The sequence below is a fragment of the Thunnus thynnus genome, chromosome 5 (assembly GCF_963924715.1).
Source record: "Thunnus thynnus chromosome 5, fThuThy2.1, whole genome shotgun sequence".
NCBI lineage: Eukaryota > Metazoa > Chordata > Actinopteri > Scombriformes > Scombridae > Thunnus > Thunnus thynnus.
In genome coordinates, this window is record NC_089521.1 from 5,005,078 (window position 1) to 5,018,038 (window position 12,961).

The following is a 12,961-nucleotide window of genomic DNA, read 5'->3' on the forward strand; positions in this document are numbered from 1 at the left end:
TCAAAGGCAAGTTTTTATTTGACAGTAGCAACATTTTGTGTGAAAATGAATTGTTTCAAGTCAATAGAGACGTTGCAGATTTGTCATATAAGTGAATTAGATTCTAACCTGAGACCTGGATACAGTAAATATTATGAAGCATACACTACATAAAATTGATTCATCTCTTGTAGTCTAATAAATACAAACATGAGGAAGACTTCACAAACCAGACAACAGAAGACTAACAATGGAACAAAATGCAAAATTTAGAGTTATGCCCATACAGGAAAATGGCAAACATGGTAGTAATAGATGCATCCTTAAGGCTTTTTTTGGAGATGATATGCCTTAGTACAGAGTATATACTGTATATATAAATAGTATATAATATAGGAGTATATGTATGGGGAAACCCCAGATTTTACATTTTGATGATGGCAGGCTTCGCTCTGAGTGGAATTCCCCTTTAAGACTTCCATTAGCATCTTGATGTTTAGCCTGATACAAATGGTCTAAGAGGTAGACTGCTGATCTAGGATTTCTCTGGCCTTTCCAGCTCTAATGAATAAGACGGTGAAGGGAACCTGGCAGGAGGTTCCAGATCAGCACAGAGAGATTGAAAACTGCAGGACTTGGTATGATAGCCCTTCCAGATATTACAGTGTTGTGGTCTTGTGTGTGTGTGCAAATAACTTTGATCCAAACGCCATCCACCACAGAAAAACCCCCATACATCACTACTGCTTGAGCAGATTAGCCTTTGACCTTAGGTATTTCTTTAAGATTATAGTGTGCTTTATTGTGATACATTAGATTTTTTTTTAGATTAATCCAATGATCTAAATCAAAGAGGACTGTTGTGCCTGCAAAATCATTTTCTCATATCCTTTTATCAATAATACATTAGATAGTTAAAATAAGTGATTTGCCTACTTCAAAAATAAATAATAACTCTGATTCAGTTATAGAGGAATGTAAATATATTCAGTTTAAATTTAATAGCTAAAATACATATTTATTGTGCATCAATAATTACAAGCAATCACAAAATAAAGAAACATAGGTGCCAATTGCTCCCAATGATCCTGTTTGATCACAAGAATTATTCTATATTCTCTTAGCAGCTATTATAATGTGAATTCACTTCGAAGACATGGATTAACCCTGCTCAAATAGGAATAGGCTGTTTCCTTTAGCCCTACACTAACATGTCAAGACCAACCCATAAATGCAGTGTCCTCTGAATACACCTTGTATAAATTGCTCTTGCCAAAGGCTAATAAAATATACAGTATAGCATGTATTCATATAACAAATTTAAGTATAAAGAATGGAGGGTATCAATTAACAAGCACCAGGCTGAACTGAACGGTTGTAAGTAATTATATGTAAAGCTTAATGATAGACAATCATCTAAAGATGAGGTAAAAAAAAAAACAAAACAAACAACTCAGTCCTAATGAATAATATAATCTCTAAACAACAACTGTCTCATTATATCTTAACATTGAATGTGTCCATAAAACTGTTTTATATTCATGATATTGCTTAGACAGACTCAAGTATTTGGTCATCAGCCATTTGAGAGGTCCCAGTCTTTTTATATGCTGCCACTCCAGACCTAACAGAATATGTGAGGATACCCCCAACAACCCTCCAGCACTACTGCAAGAAAGAGATACATACCGGTGGGGGTTGTAAAATGGACATCGCTGTATCCCTATCACGTTTATTGATCTATCAACTGGGGCATATAAGACCATGGCCATTTCAAAAGGGAATAGTATACTGTGTTATAAGTCATGATCTTAACCACCGTAATATTCTAGATCTGGATTCAAATACAAAGTCGTTCATTCTGAAACAAATTCTACTTTCGCCACGTTTCCATAGCCTGGTTTCCAGATCTCATGATTCACACGAGCCACTTAGTCCCGCTCTCCAACATGATTTACCTATTATCTTTACCTGACTCAAAGGATTGGACAGTGCTAAGCCAAAAATTGTCAAACTCAAAACAAATAAAACAAAACCACTGTCTTCCATTAAAATTTTTTCACTTATGACTAACTGGCTAATTGTTGCTCTTCGATTTATACATACCCTTATACCGATAATGAACAAATTTAGCTAGCTGTCAGAAAAATCACAATATTTGACTGTCAACATCATTTTTTTGTCGGCTTGTTTTTCGACGAGCATCTCAGACTGTAAGTTCTCCATGAAGCTAATTCATTGGGACTGGATCAAGGCTTCATTTCTTAGTTTGTGAAAGTCCTGCTGTGGTAGCACTGAATAGCAAACTAGCCACTTACATCATCAACATTCATTAAAAGCTGTGGACATTCCTCTCAGTGCCATTTTGACATTCACAAACATTTTTTTCTTTACTCTGATCTCCACCTTAAAACATTCTCACTCACCCAGTTAACCACATTACCTGATTGAGAGTAATAACCTATACCCCCAACTTGAACAACTCACCACCTGCACATACCAAGCCATATCATAATTATCATTTCACCAGTAACCAAGTTAAAGGCTGGAAATCTTTTTTTTTTTTTGTGCCAGCAGATTTTGGATTGAGGTACTAGATCTTAGTGATGAGGTTGCTGACAAGCCTCTGGAGGTCCTGGGTTCGGCGTTGGGTGGTCCTCAGCACCTCCTCATGGTTTGCTTTCTCACTGCTGTCATAATCTGTCACGACCTTGTTGGTAATGAGCGACAGACCCAAGACACGCAAGCCACAGTGACGAGCCACCACCACCTCTGGGACTGTGCTCATACCTAGACAGAAAGAAGAAATCTGTTTAAAGTGCAATGATATGACTTAGCCACATGAGGATATTTTGGGTACTGTATGTCCTGAGGCTTGAGCACATATTCAAATGACATTTAATTATATAAATATATGTATATGTGACATTCCTGTGATTTATTATTAGACTTCCATAAAGTTGGGAGACTTGTAAGAGATAGATTTAAAAAAGAACGGTCAAAAATGAAGCAGTAAAGGCCGAGATATCCTGACTTTTAGTCTATAGTATGGACCAAGCGCACAAAAGACTAGATCCTACATTTCCCACAATGCAACTTGACAGCGACCAGCCCATGCCCATGTCTTTCAAATTCTATGCTCCCAGTTAGCTTTCGCTTTCGCTTTCTGTTATAAATTAGCAATATCTATGTAAGCCAAACAGAGATAAACCCAATGACATCACCAGGGTTATCTCAGTTCTTCTCTTCAATTCCTTTTCTTTTTCAATTTCTCTGCACTGTCCACTGCATTGTTGCTATCAGTGACAATGTTGAGACTGACAGTTATAATTTATAATTCTATGTTATAACATTTCCATTTTAATTACAGACAGTGACTAAGTCAGTAACATGTTACTCTGTTGCTGTGGTTCAACATATGTAAAGGTCACTGGCGACAAAATCCGTACTCATTCATGGTCTATGGGAAGCAACTAATTCGCTGCAAAAAGCAGGCTTGGATACCTGGTGACAGGGACTAAGCTGGTGGTGTGACGAGAGGGTGGGACAAATTCAAAAATTCAAACAGTGCTCACATCAAGACAGCCAATCAAGCTGCAGCACCAGCAACTTTCTGAACAGCTGTGTTTACTGGCTGTGTGACTGGCGGGGCAGTTTATACGAGTTTATATGAACTGGTCGCGTATAGTGGAGCTGCACCGTAACTGTCATGCATGCAAAAATGGCCAGTAAGCTGTACACTTGCTGCTGTAGACACACTGTTCAGAGGCTTCCCAACACCATGTCAGTATCTCTTTAAGAGAGCATGAGGGAGCTGTACTAACCCACAGCATCAGCCCCCAGCGTCTGCAGGACTTTGCATTCTGCAATGGTCTCGTATGTTGGTCCAGCCAGCATGCAGTAAACCCCTTCCTGCAGGAAGCTACCGCAGTCCTGCTCCTCTGCTGTTTTCTTGGCCAGAGCCCTCAGATCACGCTCATATGCATCCGACATGCAAGGGAAACGCACTCCAAACCTGAAGAGACATTAAATGAATGAATGAGGCATAGCAAAAGACTAGAAAACACAAATATTGCCAATTTACAAGTTTCACATTCGTAGTCTTGCCTTGGAAGCAAGACTGTTTCTCAGAAATGTTGACATTTTCACTGGACAGTAACAAGATTGAATTATTTTTGCATGTTTCAAATGAAAAATGAGGATGGATTGTATACAATCTAACATGTATAACTAAGTTAGTATAGTTAGTTTTTAGTTAGTATATACCAGGGGTGGACAGTAACAAAGTACATTTACTTGAGTACTTTATTTAAGTACATGTTTTCAGTACCTATAGCTTTGAAGTCAGCAGATGAATTTTCTTTTCCTCTCTAAAATGCGATAGGCCATACGCTGTGTTCGTCACAGAAGAAAAACCAATCACAGTAAACTACTCCTAGGCTGTCAGTCAAGTTGATGCCTACCGCAGATAAAGATGATGATTCCTCCCCAGAGCACCTATGGTCATATCTGAATTCCATGTTTCAGATTTTTGAAATGAAAAAAGATTCATGTAGTTTTTTTTGTCTTGCTTACAGCACTGTTGCTGTTGGGCAGTTATAAAGCAAGAGGTGTGTAACTGGGATTTTATGGTAGGTTAATTGTTTTATTTATTTTTTATAATACTGTACTTTAAAATGACTCAGTAAGTGTTTTCAGAGTCATTAGGTTCTGTAAATGCTTTGTGGCAACAATACAGCGATGTGTTGATATTAAAAAGAAAATGTACTTTTGAATACATAAGTATTTTTTAAAGCAAGTACTCCAGTACTTAAACTCAAGTAAAATTTTTGCTGAACAACTTTCACTTGTATTGGAGTAATATTTGACCCGGAGTATCTATACTTTGACTCAAGTAATGTAGTTGTGTACTTTGTCCACCACTGGTATATACTATATACTGTATCTTGGGTGCATGTATGTGTTTGTGGTGTACCTGTCATCATTGTGCCCACACAGCGGGTTCTGCCCTGCAAAGCCTGGCATGTTGATGTGATCCTTAATGAGCATGATGTCACCCACATCGTAGCTGCCATTGAGTCCCCCCGCTGCATTTGTCACAATCAGAGTTTCCACGCCCAGCAGGTAGAAGACTCGCACTGGGTATGTCACCTGAAGCAACAAATATGGTATGTGTCAGTGAGTAATGCTGCCTGTCGTTCTTTTATTGCTTTGGTATAAATTTGATTATTATAATGACATTTACAAGACTGGGGTCACCTGGGAACAAGAGAGGGAAACACATCACATGAGAAGCCAATCTTTTATAGGGGCCAGCTTCTTTATGTGTTGATGTCAATTGACTCTAGGATTTTTATTACTGTAGGTTGATGTTGAACTGTGCATGACTGAACCAGCTGTGCTTCTGCACTAACCTTTAGAGGGCAGCTGATGGCCTGTCAATGACTTGCTACATTTCACTGCAGTCATATTTGGAAATTGCTTTTTCTATTTCACTTTTCTCTACAGCTTGAATTGCCTGTGAAAGTGTTTTGCTAGTTAGAGCAAAAATGATTTCAAGAACCCTGGTTTCTTGATAAGGTCAGTGCTGTCATTTTGGAACATTTGCCTGTTTGATATAAGTTTTGCATAATATTTGGTGAACGGTGTAAAAAGTGGCCTTGTTGAGTATGGAAATGTAAGCCTAGTAAGCTAGGTAATAGCAGAACTGTCAGTAGTTAAATTGTAGCAGGAAGCTGTTAATGACAAATTGACTGTATTAAATGATTTGCCAAAAGGCTCTTAGGTGGAAATACATACTTTTCTGTGCTAAGCTAGTTTTCTGTGGTTAAAGTTTATTTATGTCACTTGACAAGGAGGAAGGAACAGAAACAACCATTCATTAGTAACATTAATTTAAATTATTAATATGAATTAATAATAAAGGGGCACCACCTGGAAATTGGGACCAATAACCAGACAGTGAGGTAGTCTCATAAGACTTCACCGAGAATGCTAATATCTGAGGGATATAACATTCACAGGTGTACAAAGTCTAACACAACTTCCCAGAAAAGCTTAATGGCATATTTGTAATAAACATTGTCTGGTGACAATTTACCTCTGTTAGCTTAGTCAAATCTTCTTGAGTTCAGCTCAGTTTCATGTATGTAGATGATTCAGCTTGAGGCATACAGTATGTTTCCTGTCTAAAGTGCTAACAGGACCCAGCCTTCTATTTCTGTAAGGATGAAACTGCATTTTATGGTTTTGTTGTAGCCGTTAATAACTGGTAATAAAATGGAACCAGGAAACAATGTCTATGACAGGCCAAAGGCCAGTCCCAAGTTACACTAGGACATAATTTTTACTGTCATCAGTAAAAACTGCACCTACAGAAACTGTAAATGTTTTTCTTGATGTGAGTTTAAACAGCCAGCTTTAGCTCAGTTACACTGTACGCTTGCAGAGGCAAGTTGGTTTGTGACAGAAATTGAGACAAAAAGCTGCTCACAAGGCAATTTAGAGTAGTGACAAATGGATATGTCTGCATCTCTGCACCATCCACTGTTGATAATTCAAATTTAATTTGATCTAATGTAATTCCAGCTCAATGAATAGGAAGGTAAACAAGTCTAATAGACAAACAATATAATGCCAAGACTCAATGCAGTATAGTTTTTTTCTTAATACATTATTACAAAACCAGTTAACTGTTGATGTTGTTTACAGCTCACCTATAGCAATAACTGTCTGATAGCCCGACTAATGAAAAAGTACCACAAGCGGTAATACATATAGTTTACATGGTGTAGCTTACCGTGTTTATGTTATAGCCCTCATAGAAGTGGAATCGTCCCTGCATGCAAACACACTCACGACCCTGCAGCTTTCCGAACACCAGCTGACCAATATGGCCTGGCACTGTACAGTGTAAAAACACTCACAGTAAGTTTTCATAAAGTTTCAACATTGTGTTTTGATTAAATGCAATTGACAGAAACAACCTACCAGTGCTAGTCGGGAAACGTGGGATGTCCTTATAAGGGAACACAGTTTTGTCATCCAGCAGATCAGCCAGCCCACCCAGGCCTGAACCACAAATGATGGCCACTTTAGGACGCTGCGCTGTGTGGGCCAGCAGCCAGTCTGCTGTCTCCTTGTACTCTTCATAAGTGTAGCTGAAAGTAATGGAAAATATATTGATTAATGCCATATATTAGAAATCTGTAGCTTAGATAGTGATAAATTAGATGCATGATTTGATGATAATTATCATCATAACTCTCATAATTCTTATCACCAAGGAATAAACATCATAATTACTAATCACCATTTTCATTTGTAGAATTAAGAGTTATGACTGTCTGAGGAGAGCGAGCAGGAGTATAAACGAATTCCCAACTAATGTGAATGAAACATACAACACTGTCTCTTTCAGCAATAGATGTAAGGTAGAGAAAATGAATGAAATGTGGAGGGGAAAATATTAATTACATAGCATTTAGCATGTGAGCTAAACATAGCAGTTAGCATTTAGCTCAAAGCGGTGCAAGCAGGTATAATTTTTACAATGTTCCCCATCTTAGTTTAGTGTGTCAGCATGCTAACACTTGCTAATTAGCCCTAAATACAAAGTACAGCTGAGGCTTATTATGGGAACATCAGTAGTTTTGCAGATATTTGGTCATTAACCAAAGTGTTCGACAGATTGAAATTTTGATGTGATAATGGTGCTAAATAAAAAGGGGTCACAAAATTGATTACAGTTCTTTCAGAGGGGGACAAGAATGTGTGTACCAAATTTAATGGAAAAGTGGTGGACTGACAGATCAACAGACCCAGTTGCAGACAGCATGGCTAAAAACCATGACGTACACAAAACAGTATATTACATTCAGAAAACCAGAGGCCTGTACTACAAAGCAAGTTCAACGGGATATCTTTTTGTTACCTGGCTTCACTGAACCTAACATTGGCTGTCCAAATAACCTACTACGAAGCTGGTTATCAACTAGCTCAGTCAACCCAGGGTTTTCCTATCCAGCTACGAGCGCGAGAAGAGACGGGGTTGTTAATTATGAGCGACATCATCAGAACCATGAGTGAAGTACTTCATATGAAATGAGATGAAACATTGATACCAAATACCTACAGAAAACTTCTGTTTAAGAGACAGAAAAGAGTCATATTCAACCGAGTGAAATGTAAACGAGCCTGTAATCATACAACAGACAAGACGTAGAAACACTAGCAATAATTTCCTCTTATTAAAAGTAGGCTATGGCTTAAAATACATGTAGGAATTATTATATATGACTTAAGTACAGAGAGAGTCTTTTTTGCTATTTAGTTGGATGATGAAGAAACCATTCTGAATATATTACATATAAAAGAAACTTAAAAGTAATGTCAGACTGTTTCTGCTACCAAAGCAAAGAGTGGAAAAGTAATGACTGATGAGTCTATCTGACCCAAATGTTGCATTTATAATCATGGGAGCCAATTAACAGTGTGGATTATTTTTCTGATAAAAGACAATATTTCGTTTTCATTTCCAGTTATCATCACACAGTTGTCTAATGTTATTCTGAGCTGCAGTGATGAGTTCAGAGTGTAAAATCATCCACACTGTCAACTGTTGCTTATTTTTACTTGTCACTTTATTGTAAACTCAGGACTTTTGTCCATGTCGGGATCTTGTAGGAATGATGACTATTTTTTTCCAGTGATCTGATTGGTCAGTGGTCTGAGTGTTGGCAGGTTGTGATTGGATCCTCTGAACTTAATCTGCTCCGGAGCAGGTTAGCTGTTCAGCATAAGTTACCATGGTGATGAACCACGGTAAGAAGTGAACCAGCGTCGTAGGACTGAAAACCCAGAGTTAAACATGAAGTTACCTTGCTAACCCTAAATCCTGCTTTGTAGTACAGGCCTCTGGAGAAGACTTTACTGAAAACAGAATATGTAAATCGTCAGTAAACATAGAGTTGTAAACATCTAAATGAGTTTTGCAGAGGAACAGGTTAAACTGACCTTTTGGCAACAAGAAAAACAGTGCAGACAAGAAAAGTCAGTTTGGTTCAACTTTGGTTTCCACATTGTTTCATGTTTGGATAAAGGGACAGTTTAATACAACCTATACTGGAATATTTGACTGCTGACACTGCTGATGATGACAAATTAACTTTCTGAACATCATGCCAAACTATTGCTCAATGTCATGTCAATATTAAAAGTAAAAGCACATGGAAAGGAACCTTGTGTAAAAATATGAATAAATAATACATTGTACAACACACTTATGAGTTTTTCCTTTGTCAAAATGTACCAGTCAAATTATTATTCAGGGATGTTGATCTGATGGGGAATGCCTAGAGGTACTACATTATACAAAGTCTAGTTATAAATGTGGTTGTAAAGCTATAATCTTGTTAATGTTTCCTCTATGCCTCAAGCTTTGTTATCAAAACACAGTGACACTTCAGGAAGCAGCCTTTGCCAGACCAATCTGCAGCCTGATGATTTTGAGCCCATTTTCGAGCTGCCATCTAAGACGACTGCTAGATCAGACTAGCCTTGGGTGTTCAATCTTCCTACATTTTTTCCTCTAACTCAAAAAAGAGTTGGTCATACAGCATTTCATTAACAGGAGGTATGTTGGTACTTGGAACAGGCTGAACTCCAAGTGATGAACTTTGAGGACAATTTTTTTTGCGAAAGTTTGAATAATGCTCTTACCAAATATCTCAGTAGTTTATAATGACTGTGAAGAATAATTAATCAATATAAAAAGAAAGGATGATCTGTTTCTGTTTTCTCTGTAAACTTTGGAAGATGTATCCTAATACCATCAAAGTAATCCATTCATTCTACAGTACACACAATTGTGACACAATTGTATGGATGTCATAAGCAGCCTGTCAGATGCAGAAGTTGCCTTTCACATAATACTTCAGGTGGTAATGGCAGCGTTAGACACAGTTACACACACCCTAAAATAGACATACAGATTACTGCTGTAACTTCTAGTGTTTGTGTCTGTGAATGACTGTAACTGAGGTCACTCAACCTGACAACTGAACAACATGTTTTTTTAAATCAATGATTCATCAACCCAAGAAAACAAAACAAGGAGATATCAGCAGTCATGTGCATTATACAGCCCGATTATACAGCCTAATTAAAAAAAAATTTCAGCAGAAAACTGATAACATCTCACATCGATTATCCTGCTCTAATGTTTTAATTGCTCAACATTAGCCAAATAGACTGAGCAAACTGACAGCTAACTACTAGAAAAACTGGTTAAACACTGAACATTTTGACAAGGACCAAACCTGCAACATAAACTAAATAAGCCCAAACTTGTACTTAGCCACAGTACATTATAAGGCTTGACTGTTATTGATATGATATGTCCCCTAAAGATCAAAAGTGGACCAAAACCATACCCTAACTTCAATTAAACATACTGACATATAACAGTTCACGTTTCTTATCTTCTTAGCTTAAATTTCACCAAAAGTAAAGAAGTTTTTTCCTAATTTTGTTTGAGGATATAAAGCCATTTAACTCAATGGGATAAACATGGGTGGAACTTTTTATCATTAAATGCTTTTCGTATCCATATATATTTATTTAATTATTTTAGTGTATATTTTTACTTTTAGAAGTAATGCTTATGTATTCATTATTGATTGTTTTTCTTTCCATTTTTACAGTTATTTCTCTTGAAAAAGGACTTATAGGCCTAAACCCTGCATCACAGAATGTTTTAATGATCAAAAAGGTCATCCATGTCTTTGAAAACACACCATGTACTGTATTATGTAACAGTAAATGAACAGGTTTAACCAGCAGCCAGCTGAGCGCGGAGCTGTCCGTGGTGCTGCCGGTCCGGTATTCTGAAGGCACCAGCCTGGGGCGGGAGGGGCGGAGGGGTAGGCGTCTCACAGTTTCGGTAGACATACTACAGCAGGTCCCCTTAAACACAAGCGAGCCTAATCATCCCGGGTTGCTACTAAGCTCCGAGGATATCTGTGGAGCAGAAACACGACGTGTTGGCCTGTTTAGTGAGCCGGTGTTCCGGCTGTCTGTTCCTCTCTCAAATAATGTCCCCCACTTGCTAGAATAGTGTTATGGTGTAGCAGATATAACCGGTTGGGGTTAAGGTAAGTTTGGGGTCAGGTGAAGCACCTCTGAAGACGACTGGTTAGAATTTGGGATAAATTTGGGTCGAACACATATCGACGGGAGAACAGACTTCGACATGATTCCCGGGCAAACCCGTTATAAGAGGAATTCCACTTCATTATGTTAGGAGAGAGCAGCCTTTATAAAATATGTAGAGACTAACACCTGTAACATGCACGATTACGTCAGAGTGAGAGGTGGCCTATCATCGTAGGAGGGAACCCCACATCTACTGATCCTCAAAATAAAGTTGCCTTAATTAATTGCTTCTAAAACGATTCTCAAATAGCACAACACACGAGATTAACTGATTATACAGGCGTAATGCTTTGAAAATCACTTGATATTCCGTTAATATGATTAGGCTACAGGGTAGCCTTGACAACCGCGGGGCTCATGTCCCTCCGCTCCACCAACATCCAGCCTCATCGGTCTTACCTGCACCGACTGGAGGAGGAGGACGCCGCTTCCATGTCCGATGATGAGCTGGATCGGTCAGCCGATAAGACGCTGTTTGTGTCGTTTATGATAGATGCCTCTCCGTGCTGAGTTTACGGTAGTTGAGCGGCTTGATGGAGAAAATGCTGCGGCGGGCGGTGTGGCGGAGGTCATTCTGCGCGATGACGTCATGGCGTATAGCCCATAGGGGGCGGGACCTACGCGGACTGCCGGTCCCTTTGAAGAAGACAAATCCGATTTTCTACCAGGCTGGGCAGCTCACTGATCCGTTCACTGACAGAGACGGGGCTGGGAACAGAGGGAGAAACAATGAGAGGGCAACAGAGGGAAAGAGAAACAGAAAGATGGGAGACATAATAAGATGAGCAACAACTGCAGCTTTTGATGAACAGTAAAAAGAAAAAAGAAAAGACCAAATGACATAGCCTAAGTCACTGAGTTTGACTGAACACCACAAAATCCTGGGAATATATGCCTTAAGCATATTGTACAAATAGTTTCTCTCCCTCCCTCACTCCCTCTCTCTCTCTCTCTCTCTCTCTCTCTCTCTCTCTCTCTCTCACTCACACACACACACACACAGGCTGCACAACAATTAGAAGTGCTGACTGAACAAATAGTAGTACCGAAAGCTATAAGCTGATTGGAAGACTTGAGAAAACATAAACCAATATGGTAGCCCATAATGACACATGACACTATCATAAACAACACTTGAGGTGCAGTAAAACAATAGCTTCACTTATCTAACTAATTAACATTTTTATCATTTAAATGTCCGTGAAGTGAATTAATTAGCCTATCCAAGGTCGGAGGGACCTTCATGTGTGGAAATACAATTTACAGAAAGTAGAACTGAACGGTAATCTGAATGAATTTAACTTGAAAAATCCAAATACTTAATTCCAAGAATTTAACAATAACAATTTTCTTATTTTGTGGTGGTGGTGGTTCATGACTTATTTCTAAAATACAAACAGTATTTCTAAAAGTTTGACTATGGCCCAGAGTATACTGGCATATCAGAGCAGGCTCACTTTGTAGGAGCAGTTGATTAAACAGGAATATAAAACAAAACAATTATTTCTGCTCTGAGCATTTAATTTTCTCTGTTTAGATTTGGTGGTGATAACTATTTGGAGTCTGGGTTACATATAACTATTTTTAGTCCCTATATTGTACCAGTGGTATCCCAGGGGACCTTATGGAAGTTTCATCGGCCCAGCAGAAACACCCAGATTATGTGGAGGGAAAGTTTCTCTGTGCTCACATTCATTCTGAGTTTAAGATGAGCATGGTTTGTGACATCACAACTAGTTAGTAGTATTCAACTTTTACAAATGTGGTG

The 12,961-nt window shown here is 38.4% G+C and overlaps 1 protein-coding gene across 1 annotated transcript; it reads right to left on the reverse strand.

The window, feature by feature from the left end:
- Positions 1-11,763, reverse strand: pnp6 (purine nucleoside phosphorylase 6). Its single transcript, XM_067588812.1, has 6 exons — positions 11,593-11,763; positions 6,970-7,139; positions 6,779-6,882; positions 4,955-5,130; positions 3,804-3,994; positions 1-2,769 (listed from the first exon to the last, which is right to left on the reverse strand). The coding sequence occupies exons 1-6, from the start codon at positions 11,625-11,627 to the stop codon at positions 2,573-2,575; spliced, it is 873 nt and encodes a 290-aa protein (XP_067444913.1). The 5' UTR covers positions 11,628-11,763; the 3' UTR covers positions 1-2,572.
- Positions 11,764-12,961: the final 1,198 nt, after the last annotated feature.